This window comes from Oryzias melastigma, linkage group LG4 (assembly GCF_002922805.2).
Source record: "Oryzias melastigma strain HK-1 linkage group LG4, ASM292280v2, whole genome shotgun sequence".
In the NCBI taxonomy this organism is placed as follows: Eukaryota; Metazoa; Chordata; class Actinopteri; order Beloniformes; family Adrianichthyidae; genus Oryzias; species Oryzias melastigma.
The window spans coordinates 15,365,127-15,392,459 of record NC_050515.1 but is presented as its reverse complement, the minus strand read 5'-3'; the positions used below and the strand labels follow the sequence as shown (position 1 = coordinate 15,392,459).

Here is a 27,333-nt window from a genome sequence, read left to right as displayed (position 1 = left end):
CAAACTTCCTGATGAAAGACAGCCTGTAATGACACTTCCTGCATTTCCACAAGTGCTGACATCATTTTTCAGAGTCGTCCTTGAACGCCTCACCGCGGGCTGTGAGCGCGCGCGTGAACCAGAGGCGCTCCTCTTTCTCCTCTGTTCCGTCAGCTCTGGGAGCGTCTCCGTTCCCACTCACACTACAACCGTCATTCTCTCCAGAGGACTAAACTCTCCTGGATAGTCTGGACTCGAGGAAACCTCGCGAAGGATGTAAGAAGTCTGTTCCAGTCTCACCGCTTCACCCATCGCTCTTTCTCCGCGCAGATGTGGAGGATCAATCACTCCTCCACATCTGTCCTCTTCAAACGCTCTCAGATCGGGTCAGGTTTGTCTCACAACCGGCAATCTTGTAATCTTAACACTTCTCTTTTTTCTATTTTTTTTTCTCATCACGTGTTGCATAAGTTCATTTTTTGTGAGCACTTAGTTTTAAATAATTTTTAACAAGTGAAACAGTGTGACAATGACAAGTCCCTGCGCGCATCGTGCTGAGCCTGGAGGTGTCAAGGGGTGAATCACCCTAATAAAACTCATGACACATCTTTTTGTAGAGTAAAAGACAATTTGCTTGAAGAATCATTCCTTTATAAATATAAATACTTATAATGCATGTTTGTCGTTTTTTCCTTTATGCATATTTATAGTGATAAATCAACTTAGTGAAATAGATTTGGCAGATTGTTTTTTAAATATTTGCTGTGACAAACATCCAGATGAGAAGATTGGTTCTGCGTAGGCTGTCTTGCAAATCAGTGAGGAATTTTCATGCATGTGTTAAATTTTCTCTCATATTTGCATCGTTGTGTGATTTTTATTCATTACATAGATTGCAGAAGAGATGCCCATCCGGATGGTTGTCTTGGAACCTGCAGATCAAACAGTTATTTGTGCAAATTTGAATTTCATAAAGCAGTATTTTGGATTTTAATAGACCCAAAACATTCTCTGAACAAGTGCATTTAATTTGCATCGGATGACAGATTATATTAAGAAACTTTATGTTTCAATAAACAGGCTGTGAGGACACATTTACTGTTTCATATGACTAATCTGCCAACAGTGACTCTAATGTTATTTATGAAGGAGTTGTCTCCCTTTTGCAGGTATAGTGCTTCTTATTCTTGGAAAATGAAAGGGCTGTTTATTGTTTAGCATTAAGAAAATCAGGCATTGATGCTTCAGATTAAAGTTGATCTGAAAAGTGTTCAGCAGGGTTATTTTGAGGTGTCTATGGTACAGTCAAGTTCCACTACATTGAATTTATTCAGTAATAATTTTAGCAAAATGCCACATTCTTTTATGAATTTGAAGACAGAATTTTACAAACTGTTGCAGTTCCTCAAATGGCCACTAGCTCGTTCTATAAAAAAAGCTGTTTCCCCATTTGCTTTATGGTCCAACTTCACACTATAAAACTTTGTTAAAACCACATTTTTTATTTGAGTCATGAGTCTTTAAATGAGTTAATCTGTAATAAAATGAGGGAGCTTGATTAGACTGAATATTCGTAAAAGTTGCCAAAGTACATTTTTTTAATTTATAAACATGATTTTTGTCGTGTAGTTTACAAGTATTTATGGAGGGATATGAAATATTGAGTTAAATTAGTAGTGTTTTTTTAGCTTTGTACATGCAGAAAGATTTTAAAATGTGACTGTATTTCCACATATGACATAAGAGGAAAAAAATGAATAAATGTTAATATCTGTCAGAATCTCAACTGTATCATCAAAAATAAATTCAATTTCATGATACACACCAACACAGTAATACACATCACAATATGCACTGAGGTACACATAGCAATATCTATTGTATCACAATATGTTACGCGATACATATATAGCGATATTTATAGCGATATATCGCAATATGCAGTTATAAAATGGATTTATGAATCGCGATGCACACCCTATTGCGTATCACGATACATAAATCATGATATGTATTCGATCACGGTATGCACTGCAATACTCACTGTATCGCAATGCGATTAGATGCTTTTATTTTGTAATTGTGTGAAATCCCCCATTGACTTTAAGGTCCAACTTTACACCAAAAATAAACTCATGTGCAGCATGTTTGCAAAAAGATTTTCAATTCATGCTGTATCTCCTTTTCATAGCAAATGAGAGCATCATTTTTGCTACGTAACAAGTTTTTCTTTGTCCCACCCAATTGCCCATTTTTGGAATGTTGTTGATGTGGGAGGAGTAGACTTGTCTTCCACCTCCGGCTTCACTTCCAGCCTCTTCAAAATCCTGAAGGTGACATCAAAGAATAGGTTTATGTACCTATACGCCCACACTCTTTATAGGATTTGCCAAGCAACAGTGGTGCTGGATTAAAAGAAAGAAACAACAAATCCTCCCTTCTACAAATATGAAAGCTCGTCACTGTTGACGATATGCTTGCATGCTGTTGCCTTCAGTTAACATTTCATTTGGAAAAACAAGCCCAAGTCCTGAAAGCAGACTGCAGGTTAAGCAGGTAATATTTTCCCAAACCGTAGACTCTCCCATCCGCCTGTCGAGCACTGAGGTGTGATTCATCACCCCACTGAACAGGTTTCCATTGCACAACAGTCAGCGGTGAGACCATTCCGTTTGACCGTGGACACATGGCAGAAATGCTTCATAAACTTATTGGTTCAAATTGATAAACTGTATTGTCAGAAAAACCTGTTTTAGGTTATAAATGTTTAAAAGTTGATATTATGAGTTTTTTTCTAATACACCTGAGTCTCCTTTTTAAACACAGCAACATTTCCATCATGTGATTAAAATAAAAATGTCCTTTTTGTATGCAGCTGTAGTAAACATGTGACAGTTTGATAGACTGAATGTGAGCAGAGTCAAAGTGGAGTTTTCCAGTTTTTCCCACGCTTTCAATACGGTTGCTGTGAAGATTAACGTCCCCTACTTCAGCTGTCTTTGTTTGCTTTCGCTATGTTTCCTTAAGTTCAAGTTCTGTTCTCTGTTCTGTGGTTTCCTCTGAGAGTTTCTCTTGGTTTCACTATTACTTACTTATCCACAGCTGTTTTCTGTCAGTTCATCATACTTGGCTTGTTAAATTCTTGGTGTTCAGTTAGTTTTTGTCAAAACAGCAATGATTAGTAGAAATTTGATGAATTAAAGCTCAATAAAATGACCTGGAATTCAGTTTTTCAGTTTCATGTTAGAGTAGGGCAATGAGGGAATAGAAAATGTGTCCTGTTGGGGTAGCCATTATGCAGAGGTAGAGCAATCAGCTTCAAAGCAGAAGATTGATGGTTTATTTCCCACCTTGCCCACCTATGTGTAAAAGTGTCCTTGGGCAAGACACTGAAGACAGCAGAGGTGCCATCGGTGTGTCAATGTGTGTTGGTGACTGTAAAGCGCTCTGGGCCCTCTACGAAAGTTGGAAAGTGTTACATAAATATAAACTATTTACTTTTTTTTGTTGTAGCTAAAAAAGTTTCTTTACGAGCAATGTAAAAAATATGTATGCATATTGAAAAATCAATCTAGAACTGCAAGAAGACCCCTGGTTCAGGTCCCAGCTGGAGGACCTGAAACAGAAACACCAACAGGGGACTTTCCTGTGTGGAGTTTCCATGTTCTCCCCGTGCATGCATGGCTTTCTTCCGTGGACTCTGGCTTCCTCCCACAGTCCAAAAACATGCTTCATAGGTTAATTGGTTACTCTAAATTGTCTCTAGGTGTGATTGTGGCGACAGACAGGCGACCTTTTCAGGGTGTATCCTGCCTTCGCCCAGAAGTGGCCGGGTTAGGATCCCAATAGGGACAAAGCGGTTTAGATAATGGATGGATGGATCTAGGACTGAGGACTGAACCAGCAGAACTGGTTGAAAATCACAAATATGAACAAGATTATGTTGGTAAAAATGTATAAAATGTATCAGTTTCTGGCTAACTTTGTCAGTTTCTCTTCCTGTTATATCTCTGCTGTCTTTACCTTTTTATTTAAACAAAAAGACATCAAATCACAAGCTTGCTTCTACCAAGTTGGGTCAGTTACAATTTGGTGAAGGGGAACCACATTGACAGATGTGTCCACTAAACATACAATAAGCCTTTTTTTCACAGCACTGCAAACAATATCTGAATAAATTAACATGACTCTTTTTTTAACCACAAAGGACAAAATGGTCTAAAAATTAGGGGTGGACTATTACTACCATCAATATCAGCATCGGCACCAATATTGGCTATTTTGACACCTATCGGAATCGTCCTTTAATCCGATGGCTGATATTGAACTGGTTGCTTTTAGCTCGGAGGCAGCAGCGCCTTTATCTTCACCATCGTCCTGATCGGTTAACCATGCACAAACAGAGGCAGAACCAACCAGAAATTCAATCTATTTGCGGTGAGGAGGTTGATGGAGCTTCTCTCACGGCAGAGAGAAAAGTTTTCTCTGTGGTGAAGCTCTGGAGAGTGTACACCTGCACGGACGTGTCAAAAAGAACGTAAACACAGAAAACTTCTCTGAAATTGTAGTAAACATCTGTGTCCTCACCGCATCACAACTAGCAACGTTGTGCAGAACATCATAAAAACATAATAAAAAAATCAGCAACAGCTCTCTTACCTCACTGCCAGTGCACACCCTTGGCATAGGCAACCTAGGCGGCGGCCTGTGGCGCCATCTGCTGGAGGGGGTTTCAATTGCAATGATTAGGTCATATATTAAAAGGCCCATACCATGAAAAATCAACCTTTTGATCTTTTAAGTGTATTATACTGTTCATTCTTCACTATAAAGGGCCCCAAAGCAGTATTTTGATCAGTTAACGCATTTCTAAGTTATTCTCTAAAAACCTCTCAACAGCTGCCCCTCCCATACTCACAAAAACGAGCGGGTCCTGACGTGCTGATGTCACAACGTGAGACAGCCCCTTTCAGGAAGTGTTTGCTCCGCCCCCCAGTCTAACACCAACGATTTCTCAGCAAAGTTAGCAGATCGAGCTAGCTTTTTGTTGATTAAATTATAAAGTGTAAGGTATTTTCATATTTATAGTTTTAAATGACAAACGAACATAAACATATAGATAGTATGTATTTAGGTAAAAGAATTGGACTGCATCGTATCACCACAAAGTTATTTGAATCTTTCATGTTTCGATTAGTGGACTATGTGTGAAGATGCAGATCAAATTATGTGAAAGGGAAAGAAACATCCCTCGACTGATCTCTTCTCACTTCACAGATTCATCCAGACCTTTTCAGCAGGTTTTGTTTTGGGCACTGAATGCTGTTTACCAGTGTATTTTACACGAGAACATAACCTACTGCTCAATGTATTTATCATCTGCATTATTTGGACTCTGATAGGGTTCCACCCAAACAGCTGATGAAATATTAAAGAGTCTCGTTGTTATTCAGAGCGGAGCATCATCTGTGTGGAAAACGGAGGCGTCCAAACAAACTCTTGCGGACATTGGCTTCAGGCTGACAGATTGCTACGCCTCTTTTATTATGAACAGAGTTAATGGAAACAAAATACAAATATTGCAGTGGTACTTAGTATTTAAACTAGAAGCTTGACACTAAGCTGTGGTGTGTAGGTGATGCCTCCTAAGTCTGTGGTTCTGCTGTGAGACTGGAATTAAATAAACTGTGAAATGACTCATTAAGTAAAATAATAAGGCGCTTCTAGAAAAAATGATTAATTGGAATTTTGTTTAATGTTTTTTGCTTGATTTATGAGTAGCCTCAATTCATTCCCACTTCATCATTCCTACTAATTAAATGAGCTGTTTGTGTTTTCCAGACAGAACTCTAAGCTAAGAACTACTTGCCCAAAAAAACTAAAACCCAAATAAACATTTGGAACACAGAAACCGTGTAACTCTGAAATTAAGCTTGGTATTTACCAGAAATAGTAATTTATCTGTCAAACATACAGTAATTGCATAACATTTAGTAACACAGTCCTGCCTGAAAGTTTTCATATTCCTAGCAAATTTGGACACATTTACTTTTATTTGACCAGCAATTTTTTCTTGTTTGGAAAATGCACATATATTAATGACTGTTAAAAAAAAGATTTTATATAACAAAAAGTGATATTTTTCAAAATATGCAAGGTTTAGATGCGAGAAGTTTATTTCAGCTCAAATACTTCCCTTGCCAATAAACTGTTTTATTAGAGGTGTCATCACATTTTCTGGGTGGTCCAAATGGATTGTAATTTGAGGTGTGTGCTAAAAAGTTAATTTGACTTTTGGGGGTCGTTCCAGTGGAACATTCAAAATATTAAAATTCTGCTTTTACATGTAGCCAAAATACACTATTATCACATGTAGAGACTTTAACCTCTGGGGTTTCTCTTCAGAAGCATGTTTCCTCCATCCAAAGACCAGTCCAAACTTGTTCAATCTGCCTCAGTCAAAGTTCTGTAGTGCATGAACTCTGTTCTCTCCGGGACAGTTCAAATGTTCGCACAGATCAGTGGGCCTGCAGCACAAAAATCCTACAAATTGATTCACTCGAATAAGATTAAAAAGCCAAAATAAACTCGAGATAGGATCCGTTTGTCCTCTGCTGAACCTAAAATGTTCTAGCAGAAAGCTTTAACATATTTCTGACTGTAGCTCATGAAAATTCGGGTTTAATATTGAGCAACGTGCAAAAGTGAAAAAAAAAACAAAAAAACAGACAAGTGACTCCTTGTAACGGCAGCGTTTGTGCCAGATGAGTCATGACTTCAGGTGATAAGCTGGAACGCTTTTTCTTAGTAAAAATCCTCAGGAATCAAAACTGAACATGGCAGTCATACTTGACACTCCCACTGTTTTTGTCTGTTAATCTTGATGATCCTTTGAGGCTTAATGAATTATTGTTTGGTGAATGGAGCTTCTCCATCTTGATGCTACTTCAGATTAGAACAGTTTACAATATTTCCGGTACAGGTGGAAAACTTTCCCAGCACTCTTTATAATTGTTGTTTCTTCCTTTATCTTTGTTGTCTTCTGTACTTTTTACTCAAAAGATCCTTTGTTCTCTTGTATCCGAGTGCTTATTGCTGTCAAATTTCTTCACAGGTTTCGTGGAGTCATGTTAGCAGTCCTGATACACATATTCCTGATGCCCCATGGTGAGTTTGCAACACCACAGCTTCAACAGCTCATCTTGTAATAGATTTCCTCTTTCCGGTGTACTTTCTTTCATAGAACAGTTGCGTACATCTACGGTAAAAGCTGTAGGAACCACAAAAAATCCACATTAGACATTTCACAAGCTCACTGATTTTAAGATTAGTGATGTACATTCATTTTGTTTTAATTTTTAGATTTCTGAAAAATTATTTGAATTGTTTCTTGTGTCAGAAAATACTAGAAAAGATTGTTTTAAATATGAAGAGGATTTCTGTTTCTTAAAAACCTGTTGAGGTGAAGACTGCTCTAACAGGATTTCATCCTTTTAGCTCCTTATTCTGATTTACACTTTCTGCATACTTTTTTATTTAATGTTTTAGATGTAATTCTGGCTATTTATTTAGATTCTTCACTACAGTTTGTGTACCAAGTTTTACAGAATTATCCCTTGCAGATGCAAAGATCTTTTGTATCTTGCATTTCAGTAATATCCTAAAGGGATGTTGTTGTAATACTTCTACTTCACTTCCATGTCCCTTTAAGGGACATAAAAGTAAAATAAATAAATAAATAAATAAATAAATAAAAAGTACTGTTTTTTTTTTCCTGCGCATGAGAAAGAACTTCATCTGCAAAGCACCAGTTGATCAAAGCTGGAATATCTCCTGCGCCGAAACAAACCACATGATTTTTTATCTTGTTTAAGAAGACTTTTAGAGAAAACATAATAGTGACGCTGGACAAGCAAAGCTGCAATATCTTTGTAGACAAGTCTGAAGGTCAAATTAAACTCTAAAGGGTTATGGAATGTCATTTTTAAGATTGATCACCTAGTTTTTGTGCATGCAACCTGGTTTCTCATGTACAACAATCAGTTTCCAGTGTGAACTAGTCAGTTTCTCGTGTACACTAGTTAGTTTCTTGTGCGGACCGATTTGTTTCCTGTGCACACTAGCTCTTTTGATGTGTCCCCAGATACTTTATCATGTACATGAGAAACCAGGACTAATGTTTTTTTACTTCTATGTCCCTTTAGAAAACTCACATTTTCTGTAGTCTATTTTTCTTATTTTTAGAGTGTGTAACTATGGTAGCAGTCCACATGACAGCTATGTAAAGTTTTAGTTTTTTTTTTTAATTAATAACAATTCGGCACATGGATGAGTGTTAGAGTTAGATCTTAATACAAGTCAGCTTGAAAAAATATATATTAAAAAATTCTGCTCTTAGTCATACAAATACTTTTAAAGAAACAAATACATAAAAGAAACACCACAGAATTACAAATGTGCTTTAATTACATAGTGAGTAATTTTCTCTCTCTCTTTGAACAGCTGCTCAGTGTTTGAAGCCGGGCGATGGAGCCGCCATTCTTTCAGGAGCTTTGGGTCTCCCCTGGCACGATGAACTGTGCTGTGACTCACCTTCTGCTTCCCTCAGTGGGGACAGAGGCGTCACAAATAGACCAACAACAAATGGAACTATGTCAAGCCTCCCACACCACCCCAGGTGTAAATTCAGGAGGTTGAAACCAGAATTCCTGCCTCAAAAGCCCTCCGACGGTAAGAGTTCACGTTCTATCTAGGGTCAGTTTTGAGGAAATACAAGTTTATTGAGTATTCTTTCATCTGTTCAAATCAGAAGTCAGTGCTTTAAAAACTTCCTTCTATTCATCCATTGTGTTAAGATAATGACTTTATTCAAATCAAGTTATTTTTTACAACTTTTTAAATTATAAATGCAGTTTCCTAAATGGGAAAACATTTTTTAATAAATATTCTAATTTTATCAAAACCAATAGGTTCACTACAAATTTTTAATAAATAAAATCTGAAATTACATTAGTAATTAGATACAAATAGGGTTGAAAACCATTTGTTGCTTGCAGGACAGACCGCTGCAATGAAGCTGATTGGTTGTTGAATTATTTCATAGGTTTCTCTGAACAGGATGTTGGTTTGATTTCTTTTAAGATTAAACTCGGCAAACTAACATGGATGTGTGATTTTCATATCAGGCATCTGTCTGGACATTTTGTGTCGTATCAATGAAAACTGGGAAAACGTCACTTGTTACCTTCAGTTGCTTGATGAGCCTTCTGGAAAACTGGACGCTGGTGGAACGACGTTCAGCTTCCAGCAGCTGTGAGTATGAACCTTCTACCTATTTGAGATGTTGTGAGCTAAAGACTGTATTTTGGAGGGTTTTAGGGTTTTTCTAAATACTTTTGGAACAATAGGGCAATAGACCCCTTGCACAAGACGTCATAATACCCTCCCGACATTTAGAGAGTCAAATAGCTGGAGTCAAAGAGAGAGTGTTACTAGCGTGGGTCTTTGTTTTGTCAATCTTTTATTGAGTCCACTCGACTGCTTTCAATCGGTTCCCTCTATGTTGTCGACGCAGAAAAAAAGGCTGCAAGGTCTGCCACAGATCAGAACCGACGTCTGGTGTCTCTTCTTATGAAGGCCCGGCTGTAATAAAAAACAAAAACACAGCGCAGAGAGGTCAAAAGATTGGGTTTTACATTATTAAGATGTATTCTTATATATTGACATCATACAAAAAGTATTAATATTACAACAATGCAATGAGCATTAACAGCATTACTGTTGAAATAATAGTTTATGATACACATGGTGTAGGGGAGGATAACAGACGGAGAAACTAACAGCTCAGGAATGTTCAGGCGCTGCAGGATTCTGTGAAACCGCTTTCTCACATTTGCACATTTTTGGGAAAAGTTTGCATGTTTTCTGTTTTTCCATTACTGTTAAAAACAGACAAAAAAAGTATAGTTTAGTGGCTCCCTTTTAAAAAGTAACAAATTGTCACCGGTACCAGATAAAACCCAAACAGTACCTATCTCCTAAATATGTATCACCTTTAACCCTTATATTGTGTTTGGGTCAAACCCATTTTCACTCTTAACAACGGGTCGGTTTTGACCTGAACACAATATAAGTGTTACGACAAATAAAATGTCTACCCGACCAACAAATTCTCATTCCCAAGTCGTCATATTTTGACGTTTGGTTAAGGACCCCTTCACGTCACTTTTTGACGTTTTGGGTGCACCCAACTCATCGAACCGGTACAAGTTGCAATACCAGACGTGGTACTAGATGCGAACCGGTGCTGGGATAGGTACCAGTACTAGTGCGCTCAGCGTCCTGGTACTGGAGGTTGGCGATCACATATTTACGTTTAACCAAATGTTTAACCAAATGTCAATATGTGACGTTGGGAGTGAGAATGTGCTGACCTGACACGAAATGTTCATTCCAGAGTCTGCTGGCATCTGTAGGCTGCCAGCGTTCATGACTTGATTTGTCTTCGGCAATCGACACGCTTGAATTTGTAGTTCTTCTGTAGGACACCCAACAGCAACACACGTGTCAACATATGATGTGGTCGCTATTTCTCTGCATCAAAGTTGCTGATTTTACCCGTCAGATGTATAAAAACTCCAACAAAAGTAGACAACGGCGTGCACGTGATGTAACTGCAAGGGGTTTTTGGAATTCAACTATGTAGTTTCAAGCTACCTGACTTGTAAATTTAATAAAAAAGTCTTTCACGATTTCACGTTTTCGTGTAATGAATTCAAATAATTCTTAAATTATTTGCCTAAAATATAGCATCTATAGTAAGTTATTCAAGCTATTTATCATTCCTTTGCAGGACTGATAAAGACGCCACGGAGGTGAATAGTAATCCTGTTGTTTGTGAAGCAGAGGAGTCCTTTACATGCTCACTCCCTCTCCACCCTGAAGCCAGCTATGTCGCCACGGTTACCGTCAACGTCTCCAGTGTTATGGCTCCACCAGTTTTCCTCATCATTCCAGCCAGACCTGGTAAAAAAGACCAAAAAAGTATTCAATATTTTTGTCTGAATTTCTTGTTTCAAATTATACTGAAAGATTCATGATTTTAAGGTGCAACTGGTTTTGGACAGAGACAGTTCAACCACCCCAAAAGTCTGAAAAAACCTGCAACCGAAGTAACTTAAAACAAAAAAGTTACAACTAAAACAATGCTGGAAAAAAAAGCTTTTGAGTTGTTCAGTTTAATTATAGGAAAAACTAAGAAAATAGGCTTGCGAGACTATTTCAAAGTTTGCAATATAACTGCTTACTCAAAAATAAAGGATAACTACATGCAATGATGGCAGAGAACAGAACAAAAAAAAACATAATTACTTCTTGTGAATCATACATTTCTGTAGTTTTTCTTGAAGTTTCTTTAAAATGATTCATCTCCTTCATGTTTGTAGGAGAGCTTCAGGATATTTGATCATTTCTCTAGTAAAATGACCTTGCTAGTTTCCATCACGTAGAGGTGGACTGGAACTTGGGCTTGTTTTCCCGATATCTGCAGTTCCCTGAGTAATTGGCTTCTCACATGGCTGCTGCGGATCCCGAGATTATAATGTTATGAATAAATTAGTCAACAACCGGTTCAGCAGTGTCTTTTGTTTGGATAGGAATGATTTAAATTGATAGGTTTTGCATATGAATCATGTTTTTAGGGGTTAGAATTTAGATTTCAAGCTAAAAAAAAAAAAAAGTTCTTAAATTAATTATCATGCTGGTGTTTTAAATGCGTGGCCACACTTTTTCAGTTCATTACAGTAAGAGGGAAAAAAAATCCAGTTCCCAGCATTCACACTCTTTCAAAGGTCACAGCTTTAGATTTGGCTTTGCATGATAACATGGAGGCCCTTAAAGCAGAGCAACTTTCTTTCAGATGTTTCTGGACTGATGAGATTAAGGACTGATGTTCAGCTCTCCCAGGCAGATGTGAGAAGAATACTCACATCTGCTTTGAATGTGCTTGTGCCCACAGAGAAGCTGGGAATTTTCTGCAGGGTTATATAAAAACAGAGCAGTAGTGTCCACATTCTACTCACTGCAGTTGTTTTCTTTGATCCTGCAGATCTTTGGTGCTCTCTGAACACAGCATTTAGGCTCTTACACCAGTCTTATAAATTATTCTTTATTCTGTAATAAATGGACATTTTTATTAAAATCACCGCAGATCAGAACAGTTTTCGATTACATGTCACACCAAGATTTTACAAAACTAGTGGATTAAAAACTAGAAGTGATGTTCCGTCTTACAGAAGAATTATTTTTTAGTGTTTTTAACTGTAAAAATGCAGCTCCAAATCGTAAAATTAGGTTTAATTTATTTTTCTGCAATACTCAATAAATATCTCAAAACTAACATATCCAGTCTTTAAATTAAAATCAATGTAATCAAGAGAAGAATTTGACTTTTTGTTAAAGAAATTACCAAAACTGAACTTTGAGTTTTACTGGTCAATTAATGACAAATTTGACTTCAGCAGGAATTAAAATCTTGACAAAATCTTGAATGTTAATGTTAATGCGACACAGAAAAGTGTAAAGCTGTACAAAAAATGAAATATGCAGGTTTGCATAAATGTTTTAATTGTTATGCTACAGTCACAAATACAGCAGAGTGACAATGAGACAGCCAGGCAGCCACTGACCAATGTCAATTTTTAGAGAAAAATCGTAATATTTTAACTTTTTCGTAGAACCTCCACGCCCATCGTGTGCTGCTTACATACCATTACAAATGCTGCTTCATGGCCACCTGCAGAATTGGTTCAAAACTTGCATTTCTGTCACCGCATGGTGACATTTTTGGATATTTGTCTTATCCGTAGTACTAGGAATTACACAAATAGGATTCTTGTTAGTGGAAGATGCACTGACTCTATCAAGAATTTGAATCTTACATTTTTTTCTCTCAGTGAAACCAAGTCCTCCAGTCAACGTCACCCACTATCAGACCATAGAACCAGAGCTGATTGTCCAGTGGGAAAGTCCACCACACTTTAATGCAACTCAACTGAGATACGAGGTTCGGTATTCTACTAAAAATGACTTCGCCTGGCAGGTACAGTAAAAACTCACCTTTAACAGTCGAGCTGCTTTTGCAAACAAAGCCGCTCACCTCATCCCTCTTTTTGCGTCCAGGTGGTTTCGGTCACCGGAGAGCCTCGGCTGTCTCTGGATCTGCAGCCCGACCAGGAGTACACAGTCCAGGTTCGCTGCTCCAGCCTGGACGAGCCTCCTCTGTGGAGTGAATGGAGTGCACCTTACAAGTTTTACCTGTACAGTAAGAACCACTGCCTTCCTTCTATACACTCAGAAAGATTATTCACCAGTTTTTCACATTTAATTATTGAAATTTTGGATGGTTTTGTTTCGGTGATAAGCCCCCAAGCTTTTTGGAAAGAGGATCAGATTTAGTGACATGAAAATGTTTGAGGGCCAATCATCCAGCCTGACATTCTATGAACTATATTGATATCTTCAAATGCAAATTAATAAACAAGATGATCAAGAAATCATGCATGCAGTATTTAGAAAATGCTGGGGAGTGCATATCACTGATTTTATGACACAAGTCTGTGGGCTGGTGGAAATTTAAATGTGCACCACAATTTGGCCCAAGGGCCAGACTTTGGACATGCCTGCTCTACACTAAACTCAAAGATTAGAACCAATCCATATCATTTTTATTACAAAAGCATAAAAGCCTCTGTTCTTACCGTTGAAAACATGAATCTTGAACTTGTAACAACTTCTGTTATATATCATAGACCGACAAACTGAGATGTTTAGTGACAAAAAATTACCTTTCTTTAAAAGTTTATGACACAAAGATACACAGAGAGATTTAAAAGTACATTTAAACATTCCTTTTTTAAGCAAGTAAGGAATAAACTTATGTTAGGGAAGAAAGCTTAGAAAAAATGAATAAAATTACTTAGTAAAGTTTGGAAAACTCTATTTAAATTTTATTAAAATAGAGCAAAATATACAAAAGATTAACTAAGACTCCAAAAAAGTGTTTTTTTTTGTTTATTAAAAATGTTCAAGGCTTGGTTGTTTCCAGGTTTAAGACTCCCCTAAGACCATTATCTTAAATAAACAGATTGTTTTAAAGTTTGAAGTTTTTTAAAGTTTTTTTTAAGCCCGCATAAGTGGAAAGTTGGAGAGTTATGGTGAGAAAAAGGATGAGAAAAACTGGAAACCTTAAGACTTTGGAGACCGTTTTTCTGATTTATAAATCAACAGAAGTAGAAGAGCAAGGTCTTTACACTACTAAGGATCCTGCAAAGAAAAAGTTTAGAACAAATGTTTTAAAATCTGTGAGAAAACTTCTAAAGAATAGGAGTGACTCATGCGCTCGCTCCCTTTATAATTATCTTTTTTCAGGGTCTTCTTGTCTTCTTTTCTTAAATATTCAAAAACAAAATGACAGATTCTTTACACAAACACAAACTAAAACTTCACAAAAAAAACATTCTTTGGCTGCTTTTCCTCTGTAGTCGTGACGTACATCCCTGAAAAGATGGTGGCGCAAGCGGGGAAGAACGTGACGGTGTATTGTGTGTTCAACAATCGCAGCATGAACGCCAGCGAGGCCGTCTGGAAGCTCAACTTCCATCAACCTCTTCCCAGCAGCATGTACCACCCAGTCAGCGAAAGGGTAAGGACGCTCACTGCAGCTAAAAAAAGAATTCTAGTCATGAAAAAAACCCTAAAGTTTGTTTTTATTTTATTAAAAAAAAAAATAATAAATAGGTCAGCAAGATCACGATGCGTGCTTCAGAGAGTCGCATGTATGATCTGTTGACGTGCACACCGGAGGCAGCCATCCCATACAGCCAGATCTCCATAGAAGGTGGTTGTAAAAAACTCTTTTTTGAAGTACATCTATATTTAAAATTGATAAAAAAAATATTTTTAGGAATCAGTTACCAGTATATTAGATAAGCTTGTGATTTATGGAAAGAACAAAAGCAGGAAAGGAGGGAATGATGAACAATAAGTTCTCTCTGTCTGCGTTTCAGGGGCTTCCCTTGATATAAGATGTGAAATCAACGGCGATATGGACACTATGGAGTGTAGCTGGAACAGCACACAATGGTTATCCTTCAATCTTCAACACAAGTAAAGCAACAACTTTTTCCATCTCTGCCCAGAACATGATGTCTAAACACAATGTGAAAATCTGAGAACTAAACAGGAAGTGCGACATGCTTCTGTCTGGAAATGCACTTAGACAGGGGGAAGTTTCTGTGAGAGGTGAAGTCGTGTCAGCCAGCCTCATCTAAAAATGAAGCTAACGAACCGTCAAAGCTAAGCAGGGAGGATGATGGGAAACCAGTAATAAAACAGAGCAAACAGTGGCGTAATGTTTTAACTTGGACATATCTGTTGCTTAACAACTAAATCTACTTTCAATTTAAAAAAGCTTTATACATATTTTCCCCAAATATATATTAAAAAAAATAAAACTAAGGGGATCAATAAACACAAGATATCTTCCTGATAGAGTTGGAATCCGTAAGGCCTTTTTGGTAGATTTTTTAGTGTTTGCAAAGATCTTCATCTCAGACAGACGTGCCTTCCTTCAGTTCCACGTACTCCCACTTGCCCTCCAGGTGTTTCTATATGTTTCTATATAGAAACATACAGCCCGACTTATATTGTGCGTGTCAAACTCAATTGCACATGGGGCAAAATCCAAAGGTCATGGACTGAACAGGATTAATGTTTATTGAACACACCAAAAGTAAATTTTTAAAACATAAAAAAACTTAACTTTTTAACATAATTATGAATAATAAAAAGGCAGGACTATTATTCCAGAATAAATAAACTTAAACTTTAAATACATTAGAAATAAGTGCAAAATAACATCGGGCCATTGATAATAAAATTAAATTATATTGTGGCCCCCAGGCCTTGACTTTATCACATGTGCTTTGAATAATGGAAACTTAGTGTTTTGTAGCCAGTTTATTTACTTCTTGTTGGTAAAATGTACTTTAAAGATGTGTCTAAGATGGTAAATCCTGGCTGTTAGTTGCTTTGTTTATGTGACGGGGATCATTTGAAACTCTAAGCTTTATCTCCAGGTGGACCCACATGTCCTGTAATAGTATGAAGCAGAAGGAGGAAGCTGGTGAAAACGTGGGGAAAATCAAAGAAGCTTGTTTCTCCATCAAGCCTCGAACCTGCACCTTTCATCCGCTGCATGTCGGCTGCTACAAACTGTGGCTGGAATTGGGATCTGATTCAGGTTCCGTCCGCTCCAAACCCATCTACCTGTCGTCTAAAGGAAATGGTGAGCCATGCACGCCGAGCACATCCTAACTTCAGACATTTTTAGGGGCTTCGTAAATAAAAGTTTGCTTCTTTTCTTGCAGTAAAACCTTACTCACCCAGTAATGTGAAGGCATTGACCCTGAAGAGTGGGGTCCTCAGCGTCAGATGGGAGCCTCCGTCTCTGCCGGCTGATGGGCTCCAGTATGAGCTGCAGTACCACATACTGTCCACTGTGAAAGAGGACTGGAAGGTGAGCTAGAAAGAAACACTGTCTTCCAAAAAAAAGTGTACTAATATAAATTATTGCAGAACAAAGAAATGATTATGGGAGGTGTTTTTTTAGAAAGCAGGAGTAACTCCAGAGGTATTAACTTTAGGCATGCAAAACTGGGTTCACTACATATAAAATAAAATCCACAGAAAATATTTTAAAATAAGAATGACCTATTTACTTTACCTTGGGGTTAAATCAAGTCTGAGCAGGAACAAAAGAACAGTCTTTAGTGCTTTAGTGTCAGTAACTCAATTGTGAAAATGACTTTTCCACAGATCCTGGGGACCAAACAGCCTCCCCCCATGACAGTAGAGGTACCAGAGATGTGCCGTGTGTACGTCGTTCAGGTGCGCTGCAAGCACATCGGAGAAAACAGCTACTGGAGCGAATGGAGTGACATCATCTACTCCACACCCAACAACAGCAGAGGTAGAGCAGCTTTACTTTTGGTCTGAACTTTAAAGCTTTGTACACACCGGACAATTGACATGCGTTCTTGATCGTGTAGTACGGCAAGCAAAAAGTGTCTTAAATTGTAGCGCAAAGATTAGGGGTGTAGGGAAAAATTGATTTGACGATATATTGCAATATTTTGTTTGGCGATACTTGTATCGATTTGAAATGCTGACAAGACGATATTTAATTGTTCAAGTTAAGTCTTGGGATATATCGTGACGTGTATCGTATCATGAGCTAATATCACGATACTTATCGCATCACCAGACACTTGCCAATACACACCCCTAATAAGGAACGGTGCTTTAGCCATCAAAAATGCAATTTTTTACTTGCTTATTAAAAGTAGCATGAATTCTAATTTATGCGGAAGTAGTAGCATTAATGCTACTACTATACAATGTCTTGTGTTGTTCCAAGACGGACGTAAAAGGCTATTTTTTAGTACAAACCTCATGTCCAAAACGCTGCTCTAGCGTGTTCAAAACCACGTCTCTAAAGTACAATAGGAAATAAATATTTATATCTAAACAACCTACATTAACACACGTTTCTTTTTTGAGCCACAGAACGTTTAGCCTTTGACAAATGTAGTTATTTGACCTATATTGTGATATATATTGTTATCGCCTGATATGAAAAAAAAAACTATATAGAATCATACAGCCCGACTTATATTGTGCGTTTAATGCCTGCATGTTTTGTACTTAGAGCCTGAAAAAGGTTGTAAAAACTTGCTTGAACATGAAGTCTAAAATGTGCATTTACGTGTGTTCACATTTTCATTGGAAGAGGTTGTTTAAATGCACATTGCTGAGAGCAGTGTGAACGTATCTTAATACAACACATAACTTTATGTATGTTGATTCCAAAATAATCTATCAATTTTAATTAGAATGTGTGACTCTTTTACATTTAAACTGCAGTGAGGAAAACCAGCTACTGCTCTAACATTTGGGGATCTGTCTCCTCCTCAGCTCCAGAACAGGGTCCTGATTTCTGGAGAATCCGTCAAGATGATCATCACAAAAACAAGTCCAACGTCACTCTGCTTTTTGAGGTACAAAAGCAAAACTTGATAAAAAAATAATGGAGATTCAGGCTTTTTTTTTTTTTTTTGACTTTCTTGTTTTTTTGACAGCACTTCCCAGTTACATGGAACTCCTACTGCGTGGATGGCTTCATTGTCCAGCATCTGGCCTCAAATGGATCAGTGGTGAGGAAACACATCAACCTGGGCCCATCCTACAGCTTTGAGTGGAACCAGGAGCCTCAGACTGTTACTGTGGAAGCCTACAACAGTCTAGGAAACTCCACCCACAACATGAAGATGACGCTGGAGAAAACGCCAAGACGTGAGTGAGAAGGGATCTAAGGAAGTTGAACAATTACAGGAAATTTGATTTAGTCACTTGGATTTCAAAACTGCCAGCTACAAGGTCTGGGGCATGTTGTCTGCATTATAGCAGCCCTAAAAAAAAAAAAAAAACACTGTATATTATTCTGCAACACTTACTGCCTCTTAAAGTCCCACTGCGATTATCTTTTGATCTGTTGTAAAAGCATCACTAGTGGTCTTTTAAGTTTGATTAAACTGTTTTAGGCAAAAAAAGGCATTTTCTAGAACATAGTTTCTGCAGAGCGGCAGTAGTTCAATTAAATTTCACCTCCAAGTTGTGGGCGGGACTGTTGGCGCACAGTAAGCCAATCCCTACTTCCCATCATCCATCTGTTTGCACACTCTCCCGCTAACTTACAGTGCCTCACATCTCCACCATAAACAATAGGGGTGCAACAAAAATGGCGACCAATATTGAATCTATTTGTCTGCAATTGGATGCATCGGAATGGAATGGACTTTGGAGCTTGTGGCTTGCCGTAGCATATTCTACATCACACCCACAAGCTTTTTCTAGCGGGAGTTTGCTCCTGATTCACAATGATTTGAATAAGGAAATGCTCAGAAATGCAATTTTAATTTAATTTTTTTTTAAATATGTCTTCCAAAGTGAAAAAAATGCCACACTGACATGTTAAAAACAAAGAAAACACCATTTTCATCTTAGTGGGTCTTTAAGGTCTTAAAGCATCATGGAAACAGTTCATTAAAGATGATTCAATTTGACTGCAGAAAAGTTTTTTATCCGTCTCAGAAGATCAGATTAAATTGATAATCATAACACCACTCACTCTTTTATGTTGTTGCTCTAATGCGCAGAGAACATCCAAAAAACATCTGATGTTGGAGACACCATGATGTATTTTCGTCAAAGCTCAGGAGAGGAAGGGAGCTGCACTTATGACTGCAATAACATTTAATTACACTAAATTCGTGATTTGCATCATTCTGAGAATGATGATTCAGAAACGTCTTGTTATTTGTTTTGCCAGAGAGAGCTTTTTGTCATTTATGTATCTTTAGCAGACACATAACAAATACTCACCGATGTACGGTTGTGTTGCAATTACGCAACAGCTCCATTATTTCTAATTGGGAACATCAGCATCCCTGTTAAAAATTCAGATTCAAGCGAGAAGCAGGAAGTTCTGCTCTCGTGACTCTATCTGTGGTCATTATTTCTACAGCAGGTTATGCTAACATGACCAAAGGCAGCTGAAAATAATGAGAAATACTAATTTATGACATTATTTTCTGCTTTGCAGGTAAATCTTTGCATTCCGTCCATGCACTGGTGTTGAATAGCACCCATGCGTCTCTGTCCTGGAGCCTGTTGGATGACAGCGTCGTGCCTCTGTTCATGGTGGTCCAGTGGTCAGAGTCATCTGGGCTGAGTGGACTTAAGTGGGTCAGACTGCCCTACAGCAATCAAGCTGTATATATTAATGGTACAATAGGATTTACTTTTTTAAAAAAGTACTTTTTTATCATTTCTAAGTTCAGCTAGGTGAGGTTTTCTGTTGTATTTCAGGAAACTTTTCTCACTCTGAAGACTACGGCTTCCACTTGTACCCTGTGTTTGCTGACATGGAGGGGGAGCCGATGTACATAATAGGTATGCCAAGTCTTTTAAGGTTTTTTTACTTTTAGATTTAAACCATAGACTTTAAAAAAAGTCAATAAACAGCTAAAATCGTTTTTTTTTGTGTGTTGCAGCTGCTAAAAAAAACCCTGCAGCCTACATGATCATGATGTCCATCTCCTTTCTCTGCATCGTCCTGCTCTTCACCCTAGTCCTCACACAAAACCAGTAAGAACAACTCTTTGATTGCTTGACCTGCAAGTTTATAATCTTTTTTTAATTTTCTAATACCAGGCCGTTGTATAAAGCAGATTAATCTTCAAGGCAGACACCTGTAAGCATTGATGAATGAGTGCAATCTGCAAGGTTCAGACTAATTCAGCTCTCACAGACATTAACAACGGCAAATGAAGGGTTTGACATTTAACAGGTTACTGGGGTGTAATTGGATTTTATGTTTTGCTAAGAGGAGGTTGTTTCTGTGCAAACTCAGGGTAGAAAAGGGGTTCATGTTCCTTTTTTTAGTCACTCCTTGGATTCTGATTTTCCTAAATTAGATGTAAATGAAAAACCATGGATAGGATTGTAATAGGATTAATTTAGATTATTTAATCCTACTTTAATCTGATTTGTTTACCATCTCTGACTTAAAGTGATGCTTTTCTTTTCCAGAATAAAAAAAAATCTGGTTTGGAAACATGTTCCCAACCCAAAGAAATGCTCATGGGCCAAAGGACTAGACTTCCGAAAGGTAATTCTTCTTTAAAATGATTTTGCTTGTCACAAAAGCCCTTTTTTAACCAATGAGTTGAATACCTACTTCTATAATAACAGGAACTACCCCTTTTAGTTTAACCATCAAAGTTTTTAGTCAAGGAAAACCTAATGACTTTTTTTCTCCTTCCAGATGGACACCTTTGACCTTTTCCAACCTGCAGAAGGTCTGCAGACGTGTCCCCTGCTCCCCTCCGACAACATCATCTCCAAAGTGATCATTGTGGAGAAAACAGAGACAAAAGCGTTTATGGAGTCCCAGCTAATGTCTCTGAGTTGTGACCCCGTCACTTCTACATCTTCCTGCTTTGCTCCTGCGTTTGACAGATCTCGTTTGGACACTTCAGCTCCTTCAAGCCAAAGTCCAGACAAACCAAATCAGGCGGATCCTGAAGCATCAGACATTGTTGATAGCTCCGCCTCGACCTCAGTGAGATACGCCAAATTGCTGCTCCCTTATCTGAAGCAGGAAAAGCAGTCAGGGAACATCAACGATGGCAGCAACTCCAGCGATGAAGGCAACTTTTCTGCAAACAACTCAGAAATGTCAGAATCTTCTCCCACTGGCCTTTGGGAGCTGGAAAGCTGTCACAGTGCAGAGACGGATGACCAGAGGCGCTCCTGCTCCTACGCCTCAGAAGGGGAACTTTCGGAGATGTCCGAGCACGAGAGCGTCACGGAGCAGAGGCAGGAACAGCCCCTTTGCTACCTACAAATAGGTTATCCAGCAGAAGACGAGGAGAGTGAAGAAGAAGAGCAAAGAGAGGAGGAGGAGGAGGAGAAACGAAAAGAGGAGACCGCTAATCTGAACGGAAAAGACTTTTTTGTGCCGTTGATCTGTGACTTGTCCTCGCAGTACATGCCTCAGTACAGAACTGCTGCTTACAGGAGCCAGCTGCTACATCAAACAGAAGAGCTCCAGCTATAAAGATGTGGACTTGTGAGGTGTCACGTTCTGGCCTTCACAAGAAAAAATGCATTTCACTTTGATAATGTGCAGTGCAGAGCTACAAAATGTGAAAAAAGAACAAAAACTGAGGAATGACTACAGATCCGTCAGTGCTGCTATTGTGTTCCGTGGCTTCATGCTTCATGATGTTGGAACATTTGCTCAGAAAAAAAAGAGCCAATAAGGATCAGGAGGCAGGTCATCAGTGTGCGTTAAATAGAGGAGGAGGCTCACATCTAGAAATTCCCAGAAACAAAAATCCTCCAGAGAAATATAAGCTTGCAAAACCCTAAATATAGAAAAGCTTGACCAAAAAGATTAAACCCTTCTACAATTGGTTAAATAGAAATTCATCCTCCTACTTATACAAGATTAAAAAGCTTTAAAGAGAATAAAGAAACACTTTTTTGTACACAAATCGCAAATGGAAAAAAATGGACATCATTTAAAATCAAAAGAAAAAGGGTAATTTTGAAAGGAAAATTTTATTCTAATCCCAGGCAGTCAATGCATTTGAAGGTCAAGCTATCTAAAGCTAAAAGTGCTTATTTTGTGTTTTTAAAGTGTCTTGTAATGTATGAAAATGTGATATTTTTGTAAATGCTTGGAAATGAAAACAGCAGCTAATTTCTTGAGTAAAGATAAAAAAATGTTTAGTTTTTCGAAGACAAAAAAAGTAAAGCAATTAAAAAATATAAAAAAAATAAAAATTGTTGTTCTCTATGTAAATGTGTCTATGCTTATTTGGTATTTATTAGGAATGTTTTTGTGGAATAGATATTTTTGCATTTGTGAATTCATACAAAATCTGATTTTATCAGTATGACCTCAGAGCTGGAACTTTGTTTACATGTCACAAAATAAACATTCCTCCCTAAGCAGAGCTGCTGTTTGTTCATGTGCTGCTTTTTCTCCCCCATGGAGCACCACTAATGTCTTCTGGGACAGTGACTCAGACCAGCCTTGCTCTGGTAGTGTTCTACAAACTGTCATAAGATTAGATGAAAGCAAGACTCATTTAGGATGATGGAACACAGAGAGCTCAGCGTACAGCCGCTGCTCCTCCATTACGAGTTAGGGGGGCTGGGGATCTGGTCTGCCTCCCTGGGGAGGTATTCTGGGCATGTTCCACTGAGCGGAGACCCTGGAGAAGACCCAGCACTCTCTGGAAAGACTGCGTCCCTTGGCTGGTTTGGGAATTCCTCAAGGTTCTCTCAGAGGAGCAGGGAACTTTTGTGTGTATTTGGGATTGTCTGTATTGGCTTTATGCAGTTATTAGCTCCTTACCCTAACTTTAATCCCACATCTAACAATAATTCAATTCAATTCAGATTCACATTTCAATTGCCTCATTGGGCTTCATTGAAGTAATTTTACAGAAGTAGAAAGTCGGTCATAACATATAAACAATAGCTAATTGCTAAACTGAACATACTAAATAAAACTGGTTATCCCCGTCCTTAGACCCTTCCTCCCAGTGAGGAAAAACTCCTAAAAAAAACCTGATTTAGGAAAAAGAAGAAACCTTAGGGATGCCCACAAGAGGGAGAGATCCTATCCCAGGACAGACAGACGATTTACCAGGACTGTTAAAGAAGAATTAGCTTATCTAACTCTATAACTATATGTTTATATAGTATAGCAGATGGGCTTCAGATGGGCTGGGCTTCATCCAGACGGACTGAAGGACAGCTGAGGATGCGACATGCCAGTGACTCGGTCCACTGCCAGGAACAGGAGCACCGACGAGTCTCCCAAAAACTGAGAGCTCTCCCTCTCTCCCTGAGGGGGAGTGGGAAAGAAGGAACAACATATGAATCACACAGCACCATTAAAGCCATGCAGAACTAATTGAAAAATAAATAATAAAAAAGAGGAGAGGAGAAGTAGATGAAAATAGAGGACATAACCCCAGTGCACCATGCTTTCACCTGCTTCTAACTTCTAGCAGCTTTCTATGTTCATATGAAGATAATCTACATATTTTTAGCATTTTAAGCATATATTGGAGAAGTATGTAAGTTATAATAACTATTTCCCCAAACTTCATTACAGTAGGGGAGCTTTATGTTAATTATCCTATGATTACTAGCCAGTCTGGCAATAGCTAGAATTAAATTCAAATGTGTGGGATGATGTAATGTACAAAGTTTTTTTTTTTTTTTAAACAAATCTTCCTCCATTAAAACACAAGTTAATTGTGGTTTTTCTTGCTTCAGTTTGCAGTTTGTTCTTTTGTAGGAACAAAATTGAAAGTTTTATGGCTAAAATACTGCTGAGTTGACACAATCTAACGGCACTTCTCAGTTTTGCCATTAAAGTCTCAATAATCCGAAGAATTGACCGTACAAGAACTGTTTGGAAAATTGTGCTGCATTTCACTGAAGTTTTTTTATTTTTATCAAATGCATTGGTGATGAGATATGACAATTACTGTTGTCTTGGTTTTTTTCTTGGTTTTGTTTTCAGGCTTTTTTTTTTGTCTCATCAGGTTAAATTAGCTAATTACCCACAGCTGCCTTTATTAAGGTTAATAGTAAATGTCTTAAATGTCTTTTTTTTTTCCCGCCTTGTCCTGTCATCTGATATATCACATCATGTTGTTTCCTCATTATTTTAATTCTTTTATTACACTTTTAGCTGATTTATAAAGTTGGAAATTTCGTGGCTCCAGTACTTTAGGGCCACACCACCGGTTTGTAACATGTGCCAACAATGAGGTGTATTCTGTAGTTAATTTTTGTTGTTGGAAGCATTACATTTGTACTATTTGTCTAACAGAGGCACTGCATTAAAACATAAAATTATTTAGTTTTCCTGTATTTACTTTTAAATTAAGTTAGGCTGAAGTGGGTAACAGTTATATCTCCCTCAGTTAGACTTCCAAACACTGTTATCTTGCTGCTGAAAGCGTTGGATGAAAAAAAATTGTCAGCAAAATGTTAAGTTAGTCCAATAAAAAAAAGAAAAGGGTTACCTTTTGGAGCATTTTAAATGTAAAAATACTTTGTGCCATCAAGGTATTTATTTTCCCCAAAATCCAGCCACTTTCTTGCTTAGGCATTGGATAAAAACACAGAGGTTGCCAAAAAAAACATGAAACAGTGCTGTAAAATCTGATATTAACGATTTCAGGCCTGTGGTTTATAAAAACCTTCAAACATTTTAAAAAAGTACAAATTCTAAAAGAATTTTTTTTTAATACAATGATAAACTGTCTTTCTCTACTTTCAATTTTTGAGCTTTGTTTTCTGAAACCATCCAATAAAATTTGTCTTCATTTAACCAAAGTATTAAAGTTTTTTTTTTTACGGCAAAAATATTAAAAGCATAAAAGCTCATTGACGAATAGACTTTATATTAAATATGAATTTTAACAGTTGAAAATATATGCTTTTTTGTCATCAGATAACTCAGATTGCACACATTGTCTTTAGATCATTCAAAGTGTATGTAAAATGAAAGAAAAAATAATAACTGCAAACATAACCTAATCCATACAAACCCGTGGTGACATCGGTATAACAGAAACATATCAGAAATGAGTTCTGTGATCCATTTGGTTTGTGGTGCATTTCATGTCATTTTATTTTCAAGGAAAAATGGGTCTTTATGGGTTAACTTAAAATAAGATTACTTTGATGGAATTAAGATAATTAAAATATAATTTGTTTACCTAAAAATGACAGGATACTTAGGATGTAATAAGATTCTTTCGATTGTAATGAGATCACCCACACTGTAATAAAAGGGCACAAATTGTATTCATATTGTGCTTTATCTCTATTCTTTGCTTTTAATGTAATCCATATAAAATTACACTGACAGCTGGAACAGTTTGAAATTTGACAGACTTGTTAAACTTTCACAGACATATAGAAGATCCCACATGCATGTGTTTTGAGAATCCACAAGATGGCAGAAAAGTGCAACAAGTGTGGATTGAGATGTTGCTGAATAGGAGTGACATTTTAAAAAGGCATCTTGCACAAATGTTTTAAGCAGTTCTGAAACATTTCAAAATTCTGGTGAAGTGACCCAGATTTGAGAGATGACTCTTGCAGCAGACCTCTGTGTCCACTTCCTGTTCTACAAATTAACAGCTTTAAAACAAGACAAGACAAACCTGACAAAAGCATGTGGAAAAAACACACAATTCTTGAAGCTGGATGGATTAAAAAAAAAAAAAAAAACTAAATTACAACATTTCGTTTTCATCAGTCCTCTCATGAGGGGAAAAAAAATCCACAGATCCACAAATCGTTCTTTACTCTTAGTGATCCAATAAGTCAAACAGACAGAAAACTGAAGACGTCACAGTCACGTATGTATGTATTTGCGTGCATGATCCAGTTTTTATTTGTTTATTTGTTTTAATGTATTTCTGTGAAGCAGAAGAAAAATGTAGCAGTTTGACAATCCAAATCCAACATTGCTGGCATTAATTCATGCAGCAGGGCAGGAAGCTGTGATTTGTGTTCCTGTTGGCTCAGAAAACCCAGAAATCTGTGCAAAAGATCAGATTGTGTCAGAGGAACGGTGAACTTCAAGTGAAATCGTTATATAGAAAATCTGCCTTTTTGACAGTTAAGAATCTGGTTGTTTCTTGACATATATGTTAGATCCTAATTTTCTTTGATTTTACCTGAATCCCAAATTACAGTTAAGAGCTTTTAAGGTGAAAGAAAATAGTCTACAGTTTGTTTTTGGTAAAATAATTTGTGCCTCCGTAGGATTTCTGGGAGGACATAAAGCTGTGCTGTCTGTGGACCTCTGGGGCCTTTTACTGTCGAGGAAGCAGGATTTATGAAAACATGCATGGTGCTTTCTTTTTTTAAGCTTTTGCAGCCTGCTTTAGTCACATGGTTTTGTTTGAAACAGAAATGTCCAGTTGAAGGGCAGTCTGAAAACAGACCAAACACAAGGTTGAGGACTGGATCAAGACTAAATTAAGTGAACTCGGTCCAGACCAACTGACTCGTCCAGTCTGAATACATCCTAAAATAACTTTTTGGGAGGAACTATAAAATTCTCTTCATGATCCATATGGAACCACTTGCAAACCAACACACCAACACAGTCTCAGTAAAATGCGTACATATGCCACGACTTTGCACTCTGAAATATCGTGTATAATATGCGCCAAACACGCTTTTTGCGTGCATATGATACGCAATGGTAGATAATGGGTACAATATACACGACTTTTTAGGTTTCGTTTTGATCACGTGGTCAGGAATCCTCCGGCTCTTGCAAACACATACCAGCAGCTGAAGGAAGTGGAAACAAGAGACTGCAAAATAAAGAAGCTACTGTAATACTATTGCAATGGAATACTCATGATTCATTATTCTTATTAATTAAACCACAAAACTTTATTATTTTTGACAACAGGAGTGTTTGTTGTTTGGTTTATATATGGTTAGAAACACTGTTTTGCCTTGACATAAAGTTTTTAATATTTTAAACTTCTGAATAAGATACCAGATGATACCAACTGAGATGAAAACTTATGAGTTTACTTTTTTATATGAAAAAGTCCAACTAAATACCTGAACCTCATAGTTTTGAAGTCTGACGTTACTTTTGATTTC

General features: G+C 37.5%; 1 protein-coding gene across 3 annotated transcripts; it reads left to right on the top strand.

Annotated features, from left to right (window-relative positions):
- lepr (leptin receptor) lies at positions 1 to 22,410 on the top strand. 3 transcript variants are annotated; one of them, XM_024279365.2, is made up of 20 exons: positions 1 to 365; positions 7,094 to 7,146; positions 8,482 to 8,709; positions 9,165 to 9,291; positions 10,832 to 11,004; positions 12,933 to 13,078; positions 13,159 to 13,300; positions 14,520 to 14,680; positions 14,776 to 14,875; positions 15,045 to 15,144; positions 16,116 to 16,324; positions 16,407 to 16,555; positions 16,855 to 17,008; positions 18,013 to 18,095; positions 18,177 to 18,390; positions 19,700 to 19,882; positions 19,966 to 20,049; positions 20,151 to 20,244; positions 20,689 to 20,767; positions 20,924 to 22,041. In XM_024279365.2, exons 1-20 carry the CDS (start codon positions 310 to 312, stop codon positions 21,716 to 21,718), a joined length of 3,330 nt encoding a protein of 1,109 aa, XP_024135133.1. In that variant the 5' UTR covers positions 1 to 309; the 3' UTR covers positions 21,719 to 22,041. The 3 variants fall into 3 exon arrangements, with proteins under 3 accessions (XP_024135133.1, XP_024135134.1, XP_024135135.1); XM_024279366.2 differs by having other exon boundaries at positions 2 to 255; positions 20,924 to 22,410; XM_024279367.2 differs by having other exon boundaries at positions 2 to 370; positions 20,924 to 22,410.
- Positions 22,411 to 27,333: the final 4,923 nt, after the last annotated feature.

Bases quoted from the DNA above. Each gene is read 5' to 3' on its own strand.
- lepr (XM_024279365.2), top strand. From the start codon at position 310: ATGTGGAGGATCAATCACTCCTCCACATCTGTCCTCTTCAAACGCTCT. The intron at 13,301-14,519 runs GTAAGAACCACT...TTTCCTCTGTAG, and splicing joins TTACAAGTTTTACCTGTACA to TCGTGACGTACATCCCTGAA. The intron at 14,876-15,044 runs GTGGTTGTAAAA...TCTGCGTTTCAG, and splicing joins CAGCCAGATCTCCATAGAAG to GGGCTTCCCTTGATATAAGA.